This window comes from Haliotis cracherodii, unplaced genomic scaffold (assembly GCF_022045235.1).
Source record: "Haliotis cracherodii isolate W230 unplaced genomic scaffold, xgHalCrac1.p SCAF_5, whole genome shotgun sequence".
In the NCBI taxonomy this organism is placed as follows: Eukaryota; Metazoa; Mollusca; class Gastropoda; order Lepetellida; family Haliotidae; genus Haliotis; species Haliotis cracherodii.
Genome location: NW_027266308.1, coordinates 13250907 through 13278107, shown reverse-complemented (window position 1 = coordinate 13278107; position 27201 = coordinate 13250907). Strand labels below are relative to the sequence as shown.

At 39.9% G+C, this 27201-nt stretch overlaps 1 protein-coding gene across 6 annotated transcripts in view; it reads right to left on the bottom strand.

Annotated features, from left to right (window-relative positions):
* Positions 1-1804: 1804 nt before the first annotated feature.
* Positions 1805-27201, bottom strand: part of LOC139444286 (skin secretory protein xP2-like) — a 97825-nt gene continuing 72428 nt past the window's right edge. For 5 of the 6 annotated variants that reach the window (XM_071225216.1, XM_071225214.1, XM_071225215.1 and 2 more), the window contains 5 exons: positions 10263-10459; positions 9454-10059; positions 8916-9025; positions 7876-7969; positions 1805-6574 (listed from right to left, as the gene is read on the bottom strand). In XM_071225216.1, coding sequence (XP_071081317.1) covers positions 6512-6574; positions 7876-7969; positions 8916-9025; positions 9454-10059; positions 10263-10439 — 1050 coding nt within the window. In that variant the 5' untranslated portion in view covers positions 10440-10459 and the 3' untranslated portion in view covers positions 1805-6511. Of the gene's footprint in view, positions 6575-7875; positions 7970-8915; positions 9026-9453; positions 10060-10262; positions 10460-25377; positions 25833-27201 lie in introns of those variants that run through there. The other variant, XM_071225217.1, reaches the window with a different exon arrangement.

The following is a 27201-nucleotide window of genomic DNA, read 5'->3' as shown; positions in this document are numbered from 1 at the left end:
TTAGCCTTAACTCTTAGACTGCTTAATTAAATTTGAATGCACCAAGTGTTGAATAAACTCTTCGTAATGAAACAATCAAAGATATACCTCCATGAAGCTGAATTTCAATTATGAATGAGTGGGTTGGGTTTTTGCGTGGCTTTGATAAATTTTCCACAACTATCACTGCAGGGGACACCAGAAATTGGCTTCATGCCTTGTACCCATGTGGAGAATCGAACCAGGGTCTTCTTACGAGCCAATGCTTTAACCACTAGACCACCCAGGCACCCCTTTAATTATGAAGTGAGGTGAAATTGGGTTTAACGTCGCGTCCAAGATTATTGCGCTTATATAGAGACGTGCATGCACGTGTATGTGTGTGTGGCTGCTTGTACTAGTCCGGACTGATGCCGATTTATAGTGCTAGCACACTGAGATACCATGCCGCATTTTAACATGGATACCCCACTCAGACACAGTATACTGACTCCGAGCCGACCAGTCCTTGAATTAGCCCCTTAATGCCGAGCGCCAGACAGGGTAACAACAAGTACCATCTTTTAACGACTTTTGGTATGACGCGGCCTGGGATCGAACCCCGGACCGTCCACTCTCCGGGCGGACGCTCTACCACAAGACCACGGAGGCGGTCCCTTTAATTATGAAGGAACTACTTCTCAACTGGAGCAGGAGACCCTGCTGTGATGATCTTGGCAATGTGTTTGTAACTTGTCTAACCCTGCCCCACTCAGCAATAATCCATAATCCAGCTGTGACTGGGGCCTGTAAATAATCCTGTCTGGGCGATACAATCCAGTGGTCGATATTGTGAGCAACGATCCACTCCACCTGGGTACATACATTCAACCAAGACACAGAGACTGGACACCCGATCCATTTGATGATGGTGAGGTGAAGTGGGGTTAACTTTGCATTCAAGATTATTGCACTTACATGAGCATGGATGTACCATTTTAACATCCATTCACACTAAGACAGTGTACCAACGCCATGCCGACTGGTCCTTGTTTTTATCCCCTTAGTGCCAAGCTCCAGGCAGGGTAACAACAAGTAACATCTTTTAAAGTCTTTTGGCACGACGCACCTGGGTATGGAACCATCGACCTTCCCTCTCCCTGGTCTTATTCAAGGGAGGCGGTCTTGGGATTGTAATGTGTTGTATGATTATGTAGTCCTGAGAAAAGGGTCAGTCACAGTTAGGTGAATGTTGGTAGCAAAGAGAAGCAGAACAAGCTGGACTCTTGAGGGTGAGGGTGGGCAGGTGTTGGACCCCTCTGAATCAGTGGTTATGAAATATGTGGCATCTCTTAGGCAAGTGAATTTATTCGAAGGTACCTCTGTTCATGGTTGCCAGGGAGGATGCTGAACAGCCTGTATGGATTGGACACTCCTAAGGGAGCTGAGAACACATTTGGAATGCACACTGATCTGTTGACCAGGGCCCACTTGCACAAAGCGATCGTAGCGCTAAGATGATCTTAACTCCCATACTTTAACATAGGCTTACAATAGTCATAGTGCTAAGATCGCTTTGTGCAAGTGGGCCTAGGGTCTAATGGGTTGGTTTTATGCCACTTTCATATATGTAGAAATAAAAGCGATAAAACCCTTTTATTATCATAAGAAATCTCTGCTCAAAATGAGTCCATTGATGATACCAGGTGGTTGCGAAAAGATCAGCGTATCCTGCCCCACTGGAAGCAATGCCCCGCCCCACTGGAAGCAATGTCCTGCGCTACTGGAAGCAATGTCCCGGCAAGAGGCCACCCAGGGATCACCGATACATAACAACAAGGTAACATTTGTGTCTCACTTTAATACGACAGACAGACATACAGTGCTTACAAGGATAGATGAGTGAGGCAAAAACAGTTCATACAAAAAGTCCTAGACAAGTTCAGAAGCTGTGATGGATGATGAGAGTAACAATCTGAACACACTTGTCAACCGTGCTACAGCCAGAGGCCTCTATCAACACCTACAGATGAGCAAAGGATATAGTTTTTACCCCAACACTGACAACCTCCTGACCCTTCTTGCTGGACCCAGCATGAGAGTATATTAGGATATGGTTCCTTGATCCTCTTGCTGGGCTCAGTGTCTGTGTGTTGGGATACCATGGCGCCTAGAATTGTCTCCTCAGAGGATAAGTATTGGTTTTTTTTGAGTGAACTACAAGGCTACTCTCTCCATCTGGCATTGAAACAATTGGTACAAATCATTATTAAAATACTTCCTATGCAACTGTTAATCTGAAGGTAGGTATAACTCATTTTGTCTACTCGAGTTGATACTGAGCATAACAGTAAATAATATGACAGATTGGTAGAGCATTTGCAACACCATCTACTACAGTAACCTAACTGTTGTTGAGCATCAGTGAGTTAGGTGTCACACCTCTCGTTAGTGATAATTTCTGCAATTAGATGCCAGATATGGGCTTCACATATAGAACCCTTGAAGAAATCGAATGTGGTCATCACTACTTCCAGAATAAATAGTTTCTTTGCAAAAAGTATTTTAAAAATTGAAACAAAACACAAATATCTGAGGGTTGACAAGCATGCAAGATGAACTGTGTACAGTTATTGTTCTTCAACATCATCAGGCAACACCTTTGTGACAGACGAAACACTGACACTATATATTGTATCAAAAACACTTTCTATAAGATTATGTATAGAACATTAATGTAAACTTACAATAAGAACCATTTGTCTAAAAATTTGTTAACCTATGCTTTTACGCGTAATGTTCTTTGATTGTCAGACAAACTGTTGTTTACAAATAAGCCACACTATATAAAATACTGTTTCTTATTTGGCAAGATTCCAAGGTTGGCTACTTTGAGATATCTCTACTTTTACAAGAATGGTATGCTGCCTCAATTTTGTACAGAACAATTTCAAACAAAATAGAAAAATAGCACTCTTGAGAAACTGTGATTTTAGATGATTTCAAGAACTGACGGTATTGCCCGGGAAATGTTCTCATGGAAATGTCTCAAAGTAACCAGATATTTGGGGAAATATTTCTCTTCCATGGCAGTGTGCTGCTAACATGTTGCATAATTGTCCTCAACACAATATTCAAAGAATGTTCACCGTGTTAGTACGGTTATGGTGAAGGTGTCACATTTTGGTTCAATACTTGTTCCCATGTCAAATTGTCCATTTTCAAATTGCATGATGAGACATCAATACACACTGCTACAACTTCTGCTGATACACACTAGCGTGCTGGTCTGAGAAAGCCTGCATACATTTGTACACATTTGCACTAAAAGATCCTCACTACCAACCCATATGTACACATCGAGATCAAATATAGAAAGAAACTCAATCTATAATTATGTTCCTTGTACCATTCAAACCAATAGCTCACTCGAGGAAATCCTCGTCTTTCAATTCCTGGTTTGAGTAAAATTTATGCAATAATTTATTATTTTTTAATCATCTGGTTCAGAAAACACATGTAAAGATTCAGTTGTCCTGTAAATTCATTCAAAATCACATAGACTTGCCATATTGAAAGTTCAATGGTCGGTAAGGAATAGACTTTCAGAACTCAAAGTTACCAAACATTGTTTTTCAAGCCTCATCTTTCAGAATTATAGCTTAAAGGCTTAATGAACTGATACTGACTCACCAACATGTATAGAACATCTTACCAGACATTTCATTGAAACATCACCTAGGTTCTAACATCCTTACTTGGGCCATTACAGAATAGTTAGTTGGTCCTTGATCGAATGCTCATGTGGGTAGAGTAACCTCCCTTTGTTTCACAAATGGTGGCCCCCCATCTCAAGGTATGCAACATAAGACTTGGTCAATCTGAACTACCCTGAAAAGACCCAGGTTATGAATATACACAGTTAGTACAGGAGCACTGAATATACACTTTCATACATAACAATCCATACATATATGAATGTTACTTACAAAAATTGAAATGGATAACTTCTCTAGGCATCCTATCCCACAAAAAGCTGGTTTTGCATCAAGCTGTGTTGAAATTCAATTTGAAACATAAAACCCACTTAAAAATATCTGCCACCATACACAACCTCCTCCCATTCATATAGATTTTGTGAATTCTGATCGGAAGGCCAGCTAATTAATGGGAAACAGAAAAACTGATAAAGAAAACCCAAATTCAACAAACTGGCTGTAGTGCATAGTTAAAAGGTTGCAGTAACGACTAGAATAAGCTTATATGAAATGCGCTGTAGAAAAGCTCTGCAGCCCATACAAGACATGTTTAGTACATAGAAACGCTGGTTTTATCGTGTGGTTCTTTAACTCATTAACAATATGCTTCAACACCTCAATGAAATGAGTGTCCCAAAACATTGATTGCCCCTTCAACCAAGATGAAAGTATACTGGCTTGATAATGGAAACATGATAGTGTAGGATGACCTGTGATTGTGAGAAAGGTCCCGTATCCATAGTAACCATGACTGATGCAAAAACAAAAACCTTTATATGTATACAAACAAGTGATTGGTGGTGATAATTAAAGCTGTCACTCCGAATCTCGTCTCCTTAAACAATCAAACTTGTTCATCTCTTCCCCAACATCTCGAAAATAAGTTTGCAACTTAATATATACAACAAATCAACAAAATAGTGATAAAAGTCTTTTTGGAACAGATTTAATAATTCTTGCTTACAGACGTCAATTTGAACATTTTTGAACAAGTTTGATAGTTGCCATGGTATTAAAAATACACACATAGACTACTGTCTGATGAAATATGGCATGTTTATTTTATTCCACAAACCCTTTTTTTGCACCAAGCAATTTATTATGCATAATGAGTGCTGGCAGGTGAAATCTGCTGTATAAAATGTCTTAAAGCTACAAATTCAAAAGATAAAGCATGCAATAATAATCTCACAAATTGACAATATATAAAATTGCAGAAATGTGTTGTATAAGGTTGGTAAAGCATAAGTCCAGGCTAAACCATTGAGCAGCCTGCTTCGTATTGACTAGATCCCATGTCCAACACACTAAGCACTGTCAGTAATGAGCAGTGTCGATTATTAACAATAGAAACAAAACAACCAATAAAGCAAACTTATCAAAACATTGTTGAGCATTGAAATTTGATTGTGAGCTAGCAAACTTATGAACAGGCTACAAATGAACTAAACTATGAACACTTTTGAAAACAAGACAAAATGCAAATATATATTAACAAAATGAAATATCCTAGTGATCATTCATAAGAGAGTAACCCTTTTCAGCATGCCTGTGCCAATGAATACCTGGTAAATAGCTTCAATCATACAAGATTTACAAATAGTCATACAATAGTGAAGTTTATTGGTAAAAAATTATTTAAAATAGAAAACTGGCAATGCCACATGTTCTCATGAAAATAAATCCAATTAACTGTACTTTTGTTCCCATTATGGTGATGTAGTGCATCAAGCACTGATAAACAGTAGTTGGTCCTTGTTATTGTTGAAAATACCCATTACATACAATGCAAGATATGATCTCTTTCATGGCATGAAACAGCAGACTATCTAGTCAACTGCTTGACTAGTACTGTAAGAGTTATCTCCCTTACGCCTTGGTATCTTAATGTCTGCACCTAAGCATTGTCGATAGAAAAATGTATTTTATATGGATAGTTGACAGGCTCTTAATCAAAGAGAGTTGAAGACTTCAATCATGGGATTTTCTGTGTTTCACAGCTGTTCCCGTTCGTCATTGTCTTGTCCAGATTGTAACAAATCTTGCATAGAAGAGCATCACCTCTTGTTCTGAACACAGTTTTCACGCACAGAAAAATAATTACACAATATTTACACGATCTAAAACAATACATAAACCTTTTGAATTCTGAATCATTGGCCTTGTTTAAATATCAATGACAAGAATGTCAGGAGAACATTGTTGCTATTTTGGACTAGCATACAATATAATATCAGTAGTTTTTGGTGTAATATCACTAGAAATTCCCACAGAAAAAAATAATCAAATATTTTGTAAAAAGAAAATCATTTGAAGACTGTGAACACTGATAGTATTTCAAAGTAGCATTGAAATATATTGAGACTTGTTTATAGGATGATAGCATGTTAAACATCATTGACGTAACTTCCGAAAAACCCTTCACAGGATTTGAAAGTCATGATCTACTGGTTAAAGAAGGACAATGCACCATAGCCTGGTGTCCACTTCCTGTCAAAGTCTGATGCAGCACGTCTGTTTCTTAGGGTGACTATTGAATGTTACCATATCAAACTTGAGTTAGCAGACAAAGTGGTGTTCAAATGACGTGGAATAAACTGGCTAATATGTTCAACCAGCTGAGTCCCCCTTTACCAGTGATCATAGCAATGTTGTGTTTTACAAATCAGTCCCAATGTATCTCTATTGACCACCAAATGACTACAGCACCAACATATGTACCAAGTTTCATGTACAGTAACAACAGTACTAGAATATACACGCGGCGGTGGCGGCGGCCATTGTCGCTCCATTGTCTAGCTGGCGGCTGTCACAACCAGCAGATTGTTTTCTTGGCCCTCAGCGTCTGCCTTGGTTGGCTGAAACAGACAATTCAAATATAAGAGTCAGTTTACAATGTACCAATGGCATGAAGATTTCACAAACTCTCCATAGAAGGTTGAGTCTGCAGATGTGGTGACCTATGAGAGAACTTTGACTGCCCAATCTATATGGAAGATGGGCAAATCAGATGTTCACTTTCTAAAATGTTTCTGCTGCATTTCTTACTGATCATATCGATTACTTTCTATGGAGGGGTGACAGATCTTCACACAGAATGGCTTCTCAATGTATATGATTGGAGTTTAATGATACATCAAAGGGAAAATACCCAGTCAGTGAAAACCTTAGACACACAACTCTACGGCAGTTGGGCTTAAGGCCATATCAAACAGGATCTAAGTTAAATCAGGACACGTAGCTTAGGAGACGAATTTAATTCAAATTGACAGCATCACACCACTTTGGTGAAACAAACATGTTTATGATGTTGAGGAGGTGAGGTGAGGTGAGGCGAGGTGAGGCGAGGTGAAATTTGGTTTAGCGTCGCGTCCAAGATTATTGCACTTATATAGCAACGTGCATGCACACGTGTGTGTGTGTGTGTGTGTGTGTGTGTGTGTGTGTGTGTGTGTGGGAGAGAGAGAGAGAGAGAGAGAGAGAGAGAGAGAGAGAGAGAGAGAGAGAGAGAGAGAGAGAGAGAGAGAGAGAGAGAGAGAGAGAGAGAGAGAGAGAGAGAGACCGGACTGATGCCGATTTATAGTGCTAGCCCACTGAGATACCATGCCGCAGTTTAACATGAATACCCCACTCAGACACAGTATACTGACTCCGAGCCGACCAGTCCTTGCTTTAACCCCTTAATGCCGAGCGCCAGACAGGGTAACAAAAAGTTCCATCTTTTAATGTCTTTTGGTATGCCGCGGCCAGGGATCGAACCCCAGACCTTCCACTCTCCGGGCGGACACTCTACCACTAGACCACGGAGGCTGTCGACATGCATGGACCATGATCAGATCGTTTCAGGGATTTTAATGACGACAGGTAGCTGGCTGGGCCAAGGGACAATACTCTGTTGCACTGCCATGAACTGCTTCGCCACCTTTGACCCACTTTGACCAAGTGAGGTTAACACCGATTACAGTATTTCAATTCTATCATGGTGTTATGGCTTACGAAGGAGAAAACTCAAATATTAGAGATCGTTGATGTTTACCACTCTGGCAAAACCAATTAACACTGGTATGGCGATGACAAACATCACATTTTTAAGGAGAATCTGATAGTCATATCTATGAGCAGCAGATTCTGGCACACTAAGGGAAGCAACTCTGCTTACCAAGTTCTTGTTGATCTGCCACTGGTCATCCACCAGGAACTTGTACAAATACTCTCCTGTTGGCAGGTCCAGTGAGCCTATGAACAAGTCGTCCCTGAAAGAAGAGGTCGTTTTGACATTAACCTCTAAATTCATCCCCAAATATTTTCTGGTTTGTCAATACTTACTCTGGAGAAGGTGAACTTTCTATTTATTTTAAAAACTGACAAATAATGTATGAAACAGTCTCTGTAAGAAGTTGGAGTCTACACACTTTTCCATGTAACATGTTTTGTTTGGGATTAAACTTTCTCAGTAAATTACAAATTTTTGTACTTTTGGGTGACTCGAACCCGCACTTCTCAGATTAAGGCACTTAACTGGCAGCACACAAAGTCAGCGACCTGACTCACTCAGCCACACTTTCAAATAGCTATGCATCTGTCGGGGTACGATGTCACATCACCGAGTCTGACCACCGCTTAGTCCCGTCCTACGGCAAGCATGTTACTGTGTTACTGGCAACCCATCTAACCTGGAATCCCCACTGGTGCATGTGCACCCAGTATTGTAACATTATGAAATGATGGCAAGTGCACGTCTTCAACAAAATCAAGTTTCAATGCCTACCCATTTACCCTGACCAGAAATTGCTTGTCTGGTGTTGGGAAATCAACATATTTCTCAGGGAAATAGTATGGTAAAATGGTGTTTTTAGCTACATACCAGCAATATCACAGCTTGGGACACCAGATATGGGCTTCACACATTGTACCCATGTGAGGAATCGAACCCGGGCCTTAGGCGTGATGAGCGAATACTTTAACCACTCGTCTACCCCTACCTCTCCCAGGACTCTTAAGGGGAAGGGTAGACAGGCTTGTATTTGCAAGTATGAATTTGGACCACAGTCAGCAATGTTCAATGGTAGACAACAGAACACATGAATTGGTTGACACACTGAACCGAGGTGTGGACGCCTGGTCTGCCACAAGGCTACCTACAGGACATGGTAGTGTTTGGTGTTTTCATGTACAAACTCCACTGAAATGGGATCTCACCGTTTCTCGAGAGCAACCTGTTCCTTCCAGTCATTGAAGCTTCCAGACACCAAGACCGAGCTTCCGCCATTCTCCCACTTGAACTCTATCGCCACCTTCAAGCCATTGTCCTGGATTATAATACAACCTGTCAGTCTTTGTACACATCTTCAACATGAACAACCAGTCTAGCCATATTCAACGCTTGTGAATTAATCTTAAATGCTTACATATGTTTAAGAGAGATTATGCGGCTCGATATTTCTGAATAATACTAAGAGTGGCTGTGCTCCATTTTCAGTCCAGCTCTAGACAAATATTTATTATTTCGTGTGTCTAGTGCCATGTGTGAATCTGTGACATTATCTCTAGGTTACTTAAGTGATCATTCACTGCCAGACTGATGCACACCACCAAAGTACAGTTAGCAGATAGCCAAAGGTATTTGAACAACTTGCTAGAACTGCCAAGTTTACAAAGTCCCCTATTATTCTGATTATTACCATATTCCAAACATAATTTACAAATTATCCCTGATTTTATCCCTATGTGAACTCACAGCACTTGGTGCCGAAGTCTCTCCGCTCTGTCCCTCGGTTTTCTCGCTGTCCGCTGCGGCTCCAGGCTCTGCTGGTGTTTCTGACGCTGCTGCCGATGTGTCCACTGCAGCAGGGGCCTCAGGAGCAGCAGGCTCCTCCACTGGCGGCGGCGGTGCTGGGGTCTCCTCCGCTGGTGGGGGAGGTGGGGGTAGGGCATCCTCTGCTGGAGGCTCCGGGGCCGGTTCTGGTGCCGGTTCTGGTGCCGGTTCTGGAGCAGGTTCTGGAGCCGCTGGTTCTGGTGCAGGTTCTGGAGTTGCTGGTTCTGGTGCTGGGGGCTCTGGCTCAGCTGGCTTTTCAACAGGGGGATCTGGAGGCGGCTCGGGTAAGCTCTCAGCTGCTGGTTTTTCAGGCTCAGCTGCAGGTGGCGGTGATGATTCTACAACTTGGGCAGTTTCTGCTTTGGATTCCTCCTGAACTATTGCAGGAGGCTCTTCGGATTTGGGCTCTTCCTTTGGTGCCTCCGGTTCACTTGGAGCTGGTGCTGCCTCTGTTTTGGTTTCTGTGGCTGCCGTATCGTTTGGCTGTTCAGCTTTTACTTCATTATTTGCCGTTGTCCCTCCATCAGCCTGAAACCAAGACAGAGTATATGTCAGGTGCTGCTAACAGTGTCACTTTATGGAAGGAAGTCGGTATGTACAATGACATTATTCTTGTACAACAACTACCGAAGCATGTAAGTTACTGCACCTACGTATAACAACCACCTCCTTAATACAAATTACTGCAACCCTCTGTATAACAACCACACTGACACAGATAGCACACTTACTGTTCCCCCTCCATCCCCTTCAGCTGCTGTGTCTGTTTTTGTGGCGCCATCTTCTGTTGGCTGTGTAGCTGTTTCATCACCAGCTGGTTTGTCTTCTGCCTTCTGATTGGTCTGCTCCGTTGCTTCTTCCTTCTTGTCCTTGTCCTTCTTCTTCTGTCTGCTGCTCTTGTTACCCATGATGCTCTACTGTCTTATATCTGAAACAACAAGGACATTTTACTGACATGCAAAGAGCATCTTCAGGTCTCAGGACACCAGGACCAGACAAACCAGTGATTGATAAAATGATCAATGTCCCATAGTCTGAAAACCTGATACAATCACTAGTTTGCCTGGTCCAGGCTCAATTATTTACAGGACAATGCTTGATAATTGTTGACTGCAGAATTAAACAAGAACTCTTTCATACAGTTCACCAAAACTGAAGATTTGCTTCAAGAAATTGTATGAAGTGTTCATAAAATACTCCAACAGGCCCTATGAGGACAGTCCAGGTTGCCAACCTCCCTTATACCTTGCTGAAAGCATGCAAGTTAATTTCAAATATCCAATAAAAAGATGTGGTATGAAAAGGGCCATTTTGTACCAACAAGATCTACATAATGTAAGAAAAGAGCAAAACTTGAAAATTAGACTGGTTTTGTCTTATAACACCAAAGAATGTACAGGTAAAGATAGAAATGTGTTGATAAAAAGCTGATTTCAAGGTTTTCAGAAAGCATTTTCTTATATTTGAACTTGAGCTTGTCTTTGACATAGACTGATTGATCAGATGCATATGCAGACAATACAACCGGTCAGATTTTCTCATGATGCTTTTTCACTAATTTTCGTCATACTTATGTACATGATCTTGGCAGAAGTCCAAAACAGACATGTGATAGAGAGAAAAATGATATACTTAATATGGAATAAACGTTCTACTATTCAGGGTGTATGATATTAAGCAGCTAAGGTAGCGTTACAGACTCAATCAGAATTAATGTTTTTCATTTCCATCTCCACGTTGATCAGCTGTGGCTTGAACCATTGAGTCGGTGTGTGAATCGTACCACTGGTATTGTCCTACTTATGGTGGTTTAATTAAATAACTTGTCGTTTCAACATAATTATTTGAATAGGAAACCCCTGATCTCAACTATCTGACGAGTGACCCGTCCTTCCATATATCAGTGTATAATCAAACCAGTGGTTGATAGCCCGAGCATCAGAATATGATACAATAAGTGGTCACATACTGTAACCACCACATCCTGACACTAGCCGGCAAAAGTTTAAATATACTATTCAGAACAAGTTAAGAACACACAATTGTTTCATCTGACTATAGTTACATAAAACAGGTGCTCCTTAACTCCTTCTCAGTAGTATGCTATCACAACACCACCCTGGTTTTCCTATAAGTGCTTGAACCATGTAGATAAGTCAGTGTACTCAGTGAATCGGCCACATCGAAATGATCCAATGTTTACAATGCATATCCCAACTTAATGAGCAGCAATTAAGGACAAAACGGACCATAGTTGTCTATAGATCTGTGTATGTAATAGGCAATCATCCCCAACCATTGACAGACCAAGGTGCCACCACGCCCAGTACTTTCCCCACACATCCTTATAACAATAATGACTGGATATATCAATACATAATCATAAACCATGTTTTGGAAGTACGGTACACCACCCCAGTACTACCGAGCCTCGTACGGTACACCACCCCAGTACTACCGAGCATTGTACAGTACACCACCCCAGTACTACCGAGCCTCGTACAGTACAACACCCCAGTACTACTGAGCCTCGTACGGTACACCACCACAGTACCACCGAGCCTTGTACAGTACACCACCTCAGTACTACCGAGCCTCGTACGGTACATTACCCCAGTACTACAAAGCCTCGTAGAGTACACCAACCCAGTACTACCGAGCCTCGTACGGTACACCACCACAGTACTACAGAGCCTCGTATAGTACACCACCCCAGTACTACCGAGCCTCGTACGGTACACCACCCCAGTACTACTGAGCCTCGTACGGTACACCACCACAGTACTACAGAGCCTCGTACGGTACACCACCACAGTACCAATTCTCTACCCGGATTTCCACAGGTGTTGACTAAAAACATGCAAGCTGTGGATCTGTCAAACCAAGAATCATAATCAAGGCAAACCTGGAGTTCTGAAGGATGCACCAATATACGGAATCATGCTGCCGAAGACCAAAAGTGCACCCCCACACCACACCACACCACACCACACCACACCACACCACACCACACCACACCACTAGTATGTAAAACCACACTTCCACAATAGTTTACACCTCATTTTCTGACTGAGATTTTCAATATTGCGTAAGGAGTGAAGGAGAGTCATTTTGATAAAGATACTCTACAAAGAATGGACCTAAATTGTACCACAGAGACTCAAACCTTAATTTCAGGGAGATGTCAACAATCTGTGGTCAAGAATATATTCTTGACATAAACAAGATCAAATCAAAATGAATAAAATTCCAGGATACTGTCCACAAATAGCACTACCAACATCATATGTCTATGTACATGTTACAATAGTTTCAGCACTAAGATTACTTTGTGGAATGGGCCATCATGGGCCATATGCACAAATCAATCTTAGTTCCATGTCTCTCAGCAGCCTCTGTTGAAGAATGGGCATTACACAGTTTCAGCACTAAGAACACTTTGTGGAATGGGCCATCATGGGCCATATGCACAAATCAATCTTAGTTCCATGTCTCTCAGCAGCCTCTGTTGAAGAATGGGCATTACACAGTTTCAGCACTAAGAACACTTTGTGGAATGGGCCATCATGGGCCATATGCACAAATCAATCTTAGTTCCATGTCTCTCAGCAGCCTCTGTTGAAGAATGGGCATTACACAGTTTCAGCACTAAGAACACTTTGTGGAATGGGGTCTAGGATGATAGGTGTCCCAGAGGTACTGGAGCAGTATGTCAACCTCGGACTGTCACATTCCGTTGCAAGATGCTAACGCTGCCTCGGAAAGTTGGGATTCACTGCTTAAATAACTGCAAACAACAGCCAGAGTGTTTTTATATTCAGTCAAGGTCCTTGTTAAACAGTAGCAATAACACCTCTCTAAAATGTTCCTTAAAAGGGCACCTGTATACATTTCACATGTGCAACACAGAGACTAACGAGTCCACAGAGGAATGCTGGGTAATGAGACAATCTCGTTAAAATGTTCGTCACCTGCCCCCAGCATCTGGGAATTGACAGCTTGTGTAATGGCTCTATTCCTGGGACTGGAGCCAAGGTTCTGCTATCAATATAAGGAGAAATGACTGTTGAGGACTTAGAATACCAAACCCAGATATTTTGGAGGAGACAATTTGTAAATCTGATTTGAAGAACATGGTATGTGTTAGGGCTGGGACGAGTCCAAATTTACCACCCAGGTACCCGCCCCCCTATTATCTGACCCTACCCGGGTACCCACTCTAGCTCTCAGGAGATGTCTCAAAATGTCTGATTGGAACATTTTTACCATAGCCCTGGCAAAACATATTTAGATATCTGGTCATGCATACACTGAAGTTGACTTATGTTATATCTTTATTCAACCATATGAAAAATCATAAGGAATGGCTGAACAGTCAGAAAAAAATGAACATTAATGACTTGTAGTGTAACCATAGAGTTCAAGATAATTTTAGTCATTAGACAATATATCACGTGACTAACCATGGGTCCGGGAAGTCCTGTCGGTACCCGGGTCCTACTCAGTACCCACCCGACCCGGGTACCCGAGTGACCCATCCCAGCCCTTGTATGGGTGGAAGTAATGTTGACAAGTAAAGCCTCAGTAATGTCTATTCTTACCTGTGGAGAAACACTGCTACTGTCAAACATAACATTAAATATGAATAAGGAAACTTAAAATACCGCAAAACCTGCTTCATATTCCAACACAAAAACATTAAAGTTATTTTCTTGTCATTTGAGAGGGTTAATAAGTGTGCAATTTTTTCCTTTGAAACAAATTCTAGTTTGTCCATGTAAACAGTTACATACAAGCAAGAGTAATTAAGTAGGGAATTAGCATACCTTCTGCATGCTAGCGTTAACGTCCTGTTGCAGCATGGAATTCCTAGCTATGCACACAGATACTTTAATTTCGGGGGAAAGAGCACGCCAATTAAGGTAGAAAAATAAAATTACAGTGTTTCTGATCCCCACCTAAGTCATTTTCTGGGCACAGTGACACACAATAAACTGAGTATCCTGTTAAGTGCCAAAAGTAAGATCTTAGTACATGGATAGGATATTGGACCCTAATCAGGGAACCTATAAATGTGATTAACCAGCAGGAGGAATTTCATCTTCCAGCATGCAATTCATTAGTGAGTGAGTTGGGTTTAAAGCCACTTTTAACAGCATTTCATTTATATCACAGCGTGTCAACTTCAAGTAATGTGGGAGGAAAGCCCGAAGTGATGCAGGTCTCAGACGTTTACCACTTCGGTGAAACCCACGAGCACGGGTACGGTGCCGACAAACCTAGAAACATAATCAGGGCGAACCATGCAACACTCATTAAATATCAATACAATTTTGTAAACAGTTAAAATACAAATTCAAAATAGTTTTATGACTGATAAAAAGTTACATTTCTGTCTGATTAGTGCTCATCAATGTCAAACCCATGCAAACCACCCAACATTCGTGAAATGCTGAACTGACATTCAACATTATCTACGGAAGTATCTACAGAATAAACTACTTTCCTAACAACTCTCCACCAGACACCTACAAGAATTCCACCAATGTCCCCATTGTATACACAAACCAGACAGCTGTGCTGGTCGAAATCATAATTCTTCCACAACATAATTTGCGTGGAATTACACTAAGCATTCCTAACACAGACCAGAGGATATCTCACAGATAGGAGAATAGTTCACCATCACCGCAATCTCCTCGGCCATAAACCTGCCCTCAGACAGGAAACATACAATTCTACTTCAATGCTTTTCATCAAACTAGAAACTTATCTTTAAGAAGAAACTTTAATCTTTGACAACCAAAATTCTCAACCTTGATGGCACACTATCGATAGTTTACAAATCATATAAACACATATAAACAATCTTGGAAGTGCTTTTCTGACAATGCAGGTGTTAAGTAAATGTAATACCAGGTAAACAAAGCAGTTTAATAAACATGCCATCAATAGTTTATACTTTGTAAAGGCATTATTTATCCCATTGTGATGTACTGGTATGATCATACACATGACATAAAAACAAGAGGCAGTCATAAATCTTGATGCCATGGCAACAACTTCAAATATATCTAAGATACGTAAGAGGCATCATTACACAGAATCTGCTGCCGAAGCAGCTTAGACACAGAGAGATGCATCACTTACCAGTTTGTCAAAACGACAGAGTGTGAGGAGTCACTTTCGACATCCATACGAGAACGGGAAAAAATGTAAAAAACTTCACATATACAAACAGATAAACATAGATACATTTACACAGTCTATACAAACTCACAGTTTGAGGAGCCTTTGAAACGCTACTCCTGTCTAAATTCCTCTATGTGCAGAAAACAAACAGAGTCTTTGAGCGAAGAGTTGTGTCAACTCAGTCACATCAGACAACACACAAGTTCTTCCTCCAGTACCATACACACTTCCCACAGGTGAGGAAATCAGGGGTCAATTGGTGCAACGTGCATCGCTGTGTAAACGGGATAATTCAGGACAAGCCCCGGCTCATTGGCTATGATCTCAGGGTTCACTGGTCATCTTGACCCAGTCCTGGCATCTTGCAACGGGTCATCATTCCAGCATGAGGCAAATATGGAGGCAATTTCAAATGCATATCTATTCCAATCATATTCAGTTAAATTTGGTTTCATAGAATACATATTTATTCCAATCATTTTCAGTAAAATTTGGTTGCATTGAATACATATCTATTACAACCATTTTCAGTCAAATTTCGGTTAAATAGAATATATATCTGTTCCAATCATTTTCGGTCAAATTCGGTTGAATAGAATACATATCTGTTTTCATATTCACTAAAATTCGGTTGAATCGATGTTGATGAAGACAACATTTCGTGATGTAAGTTTTTTCTTGCCTTGACAGGAAACAAAGCTAGCCTGAGGTGTTTGAAGAGAATGGGAAGGTATTTGTTGAAGACAATGCTGAAGAAGTGGTATGGACTTCATTCAAATCCAGAAAGGAAGCTGTGGGGTCACACATTCACTTAGAAATATCTCTTGAGGTCTTGGCGAGCACCTGTTTTCAGAATTGCTGGTTGTTTTATGCCACAGTCAGCAATTTTCCAACAATACCAGGGCATTCTGAAAATAACCTGGGCCATGTAAACAAGTGGTTGATATCATGATATACCACCTGATCCAATACAGTCCTGTCTCAGACAAGCAATATAATCCTAGGGACATATTCTAGTCTGTAAAACCACAGGGAACTATAAAAACTGAACAATGAACTCTTATACCGTAAATAAACTGAGAATTTCAATAATAAAACTTGTAAAAGAAAAGGGCCATGCTCAAGGAAATGACATAGTCGATCTTTGATGATCTATATGGCACATAAATACAGAGATGTGAGAGTTGAGCGAAGGGGTTGAGTTCTGCTAGATCAGCGCTTCAGATCTATTGCACAGAATCACCTTAATGTGAACTTTTGCCTCAAAATATGCTGGTCTAATATGTTTACTAACAGACCAAGAGCCATAATCAGAGAAAATCATATTTGTGAATTAATGATCAGCATATCCTGGCCTGGCTAAGGGATGCAACTCCGCACATCAAACTGGGCCACCTGTACCCATATTCAATGTCATCGTGGCATTAACTTCTCACAACCAAAACCTCTATAAACATTGGTTTAACATTGGTGTGAACAGTATTTCAGTTATATCTAAGTGTATCAACTTGATGTGGGAGGTAAGACCAAAGTGATGCAGGTGTGAAACGTTTGCCACTTTGCTGAAACCCAAGGACAGAAATGATGCTGACTGACATAGAATCATCACTTGGCAAATATGGGGCTTGAACTCACGATCATAGGCCTCAGCAGTCCAAAGAGAAAACAGTTATTCTGCACAGCGAATTGTGGCACCCAAAGTGACTGGGCCTCCGTGCCCCCAAGGACCTTATGACATGGAACCTGCCCAGTGTATAGCACTGATGTATTCAAAACGGAGCAAATTGAAATGGAATCAAATCCTTTCTCAGCTGTCAAAATGTATGTTTTATGCATTGTTCATTTCCTATACTTTCCCTGCAATAAGAATGTAAATGACCCAAACCTGTCACTGTGTATAATTCTAGCAGCACCTACTTCTGTTCACTAGTACACTATGCCAAGCAAGCAGCTGGTGTGTGGGATAGTTCACATTTCATGTGGGGGATGAATCCCTAAGCTACTGAATAATAAAAACCACCACATCAGCAGTTTGTCTTTGTGCCTTGATACTAATTCTACCATGACTTTGGATAAAATTCATTTCTGGTAAGCCTGTCTGACGCTAGGCCACCCCTAACCACAACTGTGTTACCGATTTCCCAAATGTGTTATCATGGACCCGCGACCCTAAACCTTCTCGCTCGAGTAGCCCCCAAAGTTTTATCCTCATGCTGGTAATGTCCATATTTATGCCACAGGTGAAAATCTGTTTTGCTTCGCTTTAACTAAACAAGTCATCATCTTCACTTGAAAACACGCTTTACAGATTACTGTTTTTAAAGAAAAGTTTAAATAATTACCCACGCGGAACAACCTACCCTACTTTTGGTGTGCTGAAATTAGCAGCAGACATATTTTGACACAATAAATTCACAGTAATAGGCCTTTGGTTGAAACACATGATTACCTGATCTTATTTTACCATTCCTCTAGAGTTGACAATCGGACTGACCTGTCACAAATCATATTTATGATTGCTTCCAGGGTTAGTAGTATAGCATGGGTTTGGTAATTGACCACTTCTGGGACTATTCTGGCAATGTGAACACAGGGGACACCAAGAATGAGCTGAAGACATCAATTCCTTTGGGCTATCAAACCTCTGTCTTTGCCAGGTTTCAAACAATACTACTATTTCACTACTATAAATTTTGTAAATTTCACTTTTTGAAAATCAAAACAGAACAGAAATGGGAATCAGAAGATAGGCAGGCTTATTGATTATTGTACACTCCTCAAAAGAAGATAAAAGACACCCAATTTTTTATATGACTATCGTTAATCAGTCACATCATGACAGATTAATTGCAGTCATATGTGTGAGTGAGTTTGGTTTAACGCCGCTTTTAACAGTATTCCAGTTATATCATGGCGTGTCAGTGATGCAGGTCGACGTTTACCACTTCAGTGACCCCCCTGCTGCCATATGAAAAATATTGGGTGTTCTTTAACTTTTTTGAGTAGCATATCATTAGCTGTAAATTTGCAGCGATACTCAGATGAACTTGGATGCCCTCACTGTTAACTAGATCAAAATAGTGAAAATTCAACCGAAGTTACTTCAAAATGAGCTCCATCCAATCAGTAAACTGAAAACATAGAAACTTCATGATGGATGTATTCATATCATCATATAGTGTGTTCCTTCAAAAAGTGATTTTTTTGGGTCAATGCTCAAAGTATTGACGTTAAACCAACTATACCTCTGAAGTGATTATAAAAAGGTTTGATCAATCATTGTGGCCAATCATCCAGAGAGCAATCCAACCTATTCAGCTGTAACTGTAAACCAGACCAGCTGCGCACCTACAATTGTGTAGGCATATGTGACTTGTGCTGACTTGGTAAGTACAGCCCTGTCTATAGCAATCTTGAGGCTGCAGTGGATAGAACTGTAACATGCAAGCTGCTCCTTGAATGGCTCAAAAGACTCTATCCAGGAGTTATTGCCAGCTAATATTATTCCACACATCAGCTGTTGCATATTTTCCTTTAAAGAAATACAGTGAGTGAGCTATTATGTTGAGCATCACAGAACCCATCCTCAAGAACAACTTGCAACAATGGTGAGCAAGGGCACCAACCACTAGGCTACCTCACTGCCATTTGAACAAACCAAGAAAACATATGTCTAGACTGACAGCAGCTTAAAAACACAAAGACAACAAAAAATCGCCGAGGGTTTCACTCTATTTCCTTTGCAAACCTTGAAAAATACATATCCCTTGCATTTCTTAACAAGTATACATCCCCTTAAAAAATTCATGAGAATATATCCCTTGCAAACATCGATAAGTACATATTCCTTCCAAACATTGATAGGTATATATCCCTCACAAACATTGATAAGTATATATCTCTGGCAAACATTGATAAGCATATATCCCTGGCAAACATTGATAAGCATATATCCCTTGCAAACATTGATAAGTATATATCCCTGGCAAATATTGATAAGTATATATCCCTGGCAAACATTGATAAGTATATATCCCTGGCAAATATTGATAAGTATATATCCCTGGCAAACATTGATAAGTATATATCCCTGGCAAATATTGATAAGTATATATCCATGGCAAATATTGATAAGCATATATCCCTGGCAAATACTGATAAGTATATATCTCTGGCAAATATTGATAAGCATATATCCATGGCAAATATTGATAAGTATATATCCATGGCAAATATTGATAAGCATATATCCCTGGCAAACATTGATAAGCATATATCCCTGGCAAATATTGATAAGTATATATCCCTGGCAAATATTGATAAGTATATATCCCTGGCAAACATTGTGGTTTATTCCTCCCAGCTAGGGCATCCATCTTCATGCCGACTCGTGGTTGTTATTCATCAGATGTCAAAGTAGCACAATTACAATGACAGCCCTGCTCATTTAGCTCCCAACATGATAAACAACAGTCCTGTGATTGATGTCTGGTATCTAATGCATTGTACTCATCCCTTTACCCAATAACACTGGAGGACAGGCATGCAGGTCCACAGCAAACGGCCGGGCCCCATAACATACTCAAGACTGGCCACTCAATACAATTGCTGGGGATGGAAGATTAGTAGGCGGGTTACCTGAGGATTGGAAGATTGGTTTTAGGACTTATCAAATTTCGCTGACCCCCTACCTCAACCCCCTAAGAAGTAACCCATCCTTTGAGATGCCCTATGGTTTTGCATTTTGTAATGATAGAGTTTGTGGTCTTATTCTATATCAGGACCCTGCCAAGAATCCAACCTCCAACAATGTAACAAAATGACTCGTGAGTTAAAAAGGTCTTAGCACTAAGACAAATTTGTGCAAATTGAGACTCCATGCCCTGAAACTTAAAAGCCTATGATTTCTGAAAAGACATGGCATCATGTCCTGTGATTAAGAAAACTATGTAGATATATTTTCTATTGATTCATTTGTAGGATCAAAATCCGAAAAACCCTGCTATAAGTTAAAAGATGATTTCTTTTTTTTAAATCATAGTTTGAGCTATTTACAGTCAAGAGAACCAAATCAATGAACCAAACGACAATGTACCCTGTAGAAATGACCACTATGCATGATATCAGATCACATGTGATGAACATTCCTGCACAAGCCTGTTGAGTTTATTAACATCGCACAGGAAATGTCAACTGGGTAACACGAGAGACCAATAACCAACCTATTGTATTACTACAACTATTACGGCAAAGTAAGAGATTCTAGCAAGGAAAATGTTTCAATTTCCATCCATCATTTCTCCATTATTTTGCTGAAATTTCCTGTTACCGTGGAGACAACAGAAAACATTCCTAGGCGCCAGAGACAGGTGAAATCATCAAACGACACCAGTTAATTTGTGGCTACAGTTTCATGTAAAATTAATCATGGTTCTGCAACGTTCTCATCAAAGGATGGAAATCGGAAATGTCAAATACGGAGGAAATACTGCAGAAAAATCAATCTTGTCCTCTCGCGTCCCTGAGCATGTCAAACGAACATGTGGGTTTTTTTAACAATTCATTTTCTAAACATTTATCAATATCGTCTTCCCAGCAGGATGCTGTTTGCTGTACATGCCTGGCACTTGATCTCCGCAATGCCCTCAAGGGATGCATGGTCTCAAACTGGGAGAATTTGATGAGGGGACTATGTTTTTGACAAAAGTATTACGTTTTCTAGGAGAATTGAACACTTCTTTCAGTTCATGCTCATCAAATTTATATTTATTTTTATGTAGGAAACATTGAAATTGATCATTTCTGTATCATAGGTAAGCTGGAAATTTTAAAAATCAACAGTTATCTTCTTTTTAAATTTACAAATGTCTCAGAGTTAGAAATTTGAATTTAATGGAAGTCCGCAGTTTTGAAGGTTAAAACAGACTAAATATTTCTGAATGGTTTACATTAAATAAATACTTATTCTGATGCTAAATAAAATTCAAATTGTATATTTGTTTTTACTTTGAAACTTTTCAAAGAAAATAGGTGCAAAAATACCTACAATGTGGATACAATGTATATAAATGTGTTTAGTTATTATTCTCATTTGCTGTAGATACGCATCACAAGTTTTTCCCCCGTTATCTACAAAAGTATGTGTAAAGCATCACTCTTAATTCAAAGACATTAATAAAAACTTCCACTCTGAAGATAAATTACAGGAATCAGAATTAGCATCATTCCTGAAACACAAACAAACCGATCCCCTTAGTCAAACAAAAAACAGATGGCAAAAAAACAAAGAAAACACAGACCCAAGCGTTAGAGAATAAATGTACGTACCAAGTTAAAGGTGAACCACCAACGATGCCAACATGTACACTAACAGTAGGTGGCGCTGAATAACTATTACCCTACTGAGTATCTCTGACTCACCTGTGCCAGGTAACTCGTTAACACAGGTAAACTTAGATGCGGGTTGCAGTATTGTCTGCTTAGATCAATATACCTGCACGGCCTGTGCAGAAGCCACAGCAACAGGTGCAACAAAAACACCTCAGATTTCCGCCAATTTCTTTAAAAACAATCTTTGAGGAATCAGCATGTTTTTCCATGTCAGCCTTGTTAACCCCATGACTGTAATCCCAGAAAAAAATGTGAAAAATGTCATCGAGTAATACATTTCTGCTGAAGAAATGTATCACTTTCAAAAACATTCATCATATTGTTTAACACAAATAAGTTTTTTAATCATTACAATTTTTTAAAACTAACAATTTTCAGCTCTTATCACATCTGGTTAAAAAGACATTGTTTGCATGTACTTATTTTTGTATCTGGAATATACCTGTGTTTTGTAATCACAGTGCATATATGTTGTAGTTGGTAGAATATGCCACGTTTCTTCATGGATTGTTACGCAATACATATCTCATCTCATATCATTGCAGTAGATCCCCTCATGGCAGAATCGCTTAACTTCATGGCTGATGAATCAATATGAATTAATCTTTATATTCCGAGTACCGTAGTCGAGAAGCTGAAGTGCACACCCCACTGGTTATGAATTTCTCATTGGTTAAAAGATTAAGACAGCAACGATTAATGTTCAATTGATTTTGTTCTTTTCTTGGGAAAAAAATATATTGTCGTTACTCATGTTCCAGAAATGGCTTCAGTTGTTCCAGCAATTATAGAGCACAGTGATTGTGGCATATTGAATGAACGACATCTGCGTGTGATTCACAGGTAGCTGCACTGACTCATAATGTGAATAATTCAACAGTTTCGGAGTGAGAGAGTATCATTTTACTGGAAAATGTGAGGATTCTGCAACTGCTGGCTCTCATGATCACAACTAATGTTTCCCATTACAACATCGTCATAATTTCTGGGTCCGAGCTATGCTGGCTGGCTGGGGAAGGGTGGGAGGGCTGAGAGGGGTGGATAAGAAGGGTGGGAGAGAGGGGTAGGATTGAGAATGGGGTGGGGGAGAAGAGAAAGAGATATATATGGGTGTTTGAAGAGAAGAGGTGAATAACCCGGGATGGATGAGGAAATGGGTGGTAGAGAAAGTGAGTGAGTGAGTGAGTTGGGTTTAACACTGCTTTTAACAGTATTCAAGTTATATCGCAGCGTGTCAGCTTAATGTGGGAGGAAAGCCCGAAGTGATGCAGGTCTCAAACGTTTACCACTTTGGTGAAATCCACGAGCACGGGTATGGTGCTGACAAAACTAGAAACATAATCGGATTCGAACCCACAATCATAGGCTTCTGACGTGCCCAAGGGATGCAACTCTGCACAGCAAATCGCAGCGCCTTAGACTGGGCCACCTGTGCCCCCTTTGATGAGAAAGAGTGTATAAGGGGTGGAAAGGGCTGGGAGAGGAGATATAGGTATCACCAGAAATAGTAACCATAAAATGAAGTTATCCCTATCTGATATTTCAATAAAATATATTTGGTTTGATGTTGACCGTTGCACTCAGCAATATTCCAACTTTATGACAGCGGTTTGTAAATAATCAAGTCTGGACCAGGCAATCCAGTGATTGACATGAGCATCGATCTACGCATTTGGGACACGATATCATGACTTTTTAGGCCCACTTAATATCCAATTAATTTTGATGAAATAAGACCTAAGTTTATTGGCTACAAATCATTTAATAAGTCATTAACTATGAAAATAACCGCACATCTTATCTCCCCTAGCTGCTTGTTTGAACAGGCTGCGGTACCGACAACCCACGTGCTTCCCTCATCACTTACAAACTTCGCAGAATCGTATCTTCAGTAAGTGTCTGTATTTTCAGGAAAACACTCAGCCTTCAGTGAGTCAACACACCATAGATTAAGTGATTTATGGGAGCTTATTAGAAACATTCTCGACTTTCTTACCAGCACAGGCCAAATTTAGCACCGCATCCAACAGAAATGTCCATAAAATGATGAAATGGCACCAAGGGCTGCGTCAGTTGTGAATGTTACTGAATTAGATACAGGGAAGCAGACATTGATTTTTGTCAATTTGGTTATAGGCCCTGAATCCAGAGCCTGGACTGGTGGCTGAAAATTGCAGCTCTGGTGTCTCTTGAGTGGTGCAGGGAACACATGCCAACAACATCATCACACACACTCACCCCCCATCCCCCAATCTCATTAGCTAACAGAGGGCCAAAATAATTACACCCAATCAAGTTTGGTTAAAATAAAACAAAATATATCACTGATTCATTACTATTTCATAACTTGAGGTATTACAATCTGAAAAGACAAAATCTGGAAATCATTCCAAATCACTCTACACAATCCTTTGTCCTGAATCCTACTTTGGGGAAATACATCCCCAAAACAATTCATTATTTTGCTGTGGCCACTTGAAACAACACCAATGGATCTAAATTCACAACTGACTCCAACTTGCATCAAACATTTAAAAAAAATTCCATTTTCATATTAAGATAAATGTGCATCAAGGAAAGAGAAACAAGATCTCATTGTAGTAATTGACTGTTGAGTGCATAATCAACTGTAGCACGAGAACACACACGATCAGATTACAGCTTATAACGACTGTTGCCAAACTAACCCACTTCAAGTGCTTATTTTCTCCAGTGATCAAAGCTGAATAGTAATTAACATATACTACTCAAAAGAAGTTAAACACACAATTCTTTCCTATTACTTTCTATATAGTTTATCCGTCATGGCCATGAGTAATTAACTAAAATTTAAAAAATTGTGTTATCTTTAACTTTGTTTTGGTAGTATATATCCTAACTTCTTTTTAGTAGCATATATAAAATGATGAAACTTACATTGATCCTCAAAACAAGAACAGTCTCTGTGGGTCATAAAATAATCTCATAAATAGGGAAAAGGTTAAATGAAAAAAAAACTCAGTTAATTTCATACAGAAAATAGAACAGAAACGTAAGTGTAATCTGATAAAGTATATTGGTGACAAAGTTTGAACTATGATATGGCTGAGTATGTAAGCGATGTGAATCAGTTTACAGATTCATAGATATAACACATAGAAACCAAGTCAAGTGGTAATGGAGACAAAACAGCGCCCTAACTAGAACACATCCATGTTGAAAAAATAACAAGCAGTACAAAGATCCCTTTTCAAACACATCTTTCGCCTCGCATCAAATACTCACCACAAAAATATGTAAATAACTTCCGAAGGTATAAAAAACTTGCAAGATGTGTCGTTAAATCACCCAGAGAAACCACCTAGAGAATCAGAGAGACCGCATTTGACTCTTTTGTGCAGCTCCAAGTAATCCAACAGTATTGATCCTGAGTACTCTGCTACAATATCATCCACTGAGCTAACTTCAAACTATCCTTGAATTTGCTTCTCCAAAGTCGTCTCTTGACTCCTTGAATAAACAAAATCCAATTTGCTCGAGTACAAAATTTCCAAAGAAAATGAAAATGCACAAAAAGATTCCTTCAAGGATGAAGTGAAACTGCTGCACTGATGGTGTCTGGAGCTGAATATGTTGCGTCCGCCAGACGTCTGCTCCAAGGCGTCTGCTCTCAGTGGAATGAGGACTGTCACTCACTAGCTGCTGGTGAAAGAGTCTAGCGGGCAGGCTTTCTCCTCCTGCAGTGTCTGACACAGTTTCTCCTGCGACCAATCTGCGTCACCTCATGTTCACATTCATAGAGAGCAGAACCAACAAGAAATCAGGGAGGTAGCAGGGAGGCTCAACTGGAATCTAGATTATAACTTCTTGAAATAGCTGCCACGATGCACTACCAGAATCCTTTCTTTCTTTGTGATCCAAGACAGTACGAAGAGAGGCTGTGTTACATCATGAAGACCTAAGTGTTATCAGTGTATCATAATGGTGGTTTCTGATGATAGCTCGCACTGACTGTGCTACATTTTAAGAAATAATTCTTAATTATCATGTATTTGCCATCTTGAAGTCATTTCTGTAAATGCCAAGCCATTTTGCCTAAGTAAACATGAGTTTCTGATTAAATATTCTGATTACGTGCATACTTTTGATGGCTTTAAGTTTCTATAATACATTTTTCATGCAAAGACTCTCAGTTAAACAACATACAAGAAATGGGAATAAAATCTTGTGACATCAAGCATCTTAATTCAAAAGGAGTGAGTGAGTGAGTTGGTTTTACGCCATTGTCAGCAACATTCAAGCAATATCACGGCTGGGAGACACCAGAAATGAGTTTCACACATTGTACCAATGCGTGGAATCAAACCCGGGCCTTCGACTCGTCAAGCAAACGCTTTAACCACTAGGCTACCTCACCGCCCCCTTAATCAAAAGGAAAGATTGCTAACATAATTCTACAACCATTATGAATGTATATTTTTAATAACAAAAACAAAGAGTTTAAAAAAGTTAGGGATCATGATTATTTTGTAATCTTTTAAGTAAAGACTGAACACACAATTTCATAAAAATATCCCCCAAAATATTCACTATCCCTAACCTTTTGTTCAGTGTATTTAATGGATACTACTATTTCTTCAGTTCATTCAAAATAACGATCCTTCGATAATCGAACATCAATACATTTCCCTTTTGTTTCAAACAATGAATCAAAACCTAGAGATGCGCACATTCTTCATCCCCATACGAAACTGTTTGTAACCTCCATCCTAGAAGTCTCAGATGTTGATCCTGATAGTATAATGACTGCCATGTTCCTCGAAGTTAAACCCAAGAAAGAATAGGCCAAACACTCGGCTACCCAAACCCCTTCAACAGATAAGGGCTGTCCAGTGATGTGGCTGTTATCAAAGTAGTATCTTATCTGGTCACTCTCAGATGTAGAACCCATGCAAGGTGCAGGGGCCCATGGAAGCCAAAAGGTTATCACAAAGGTCTTATTTCAGCAACCCTGGGCTTCCATGGCTTGATAACATCAGACAGACGGCATATTTCTAGACATTTCATACACTTCAGTGTCACTGATATGAACAAGCCTCAGAAGCCTCT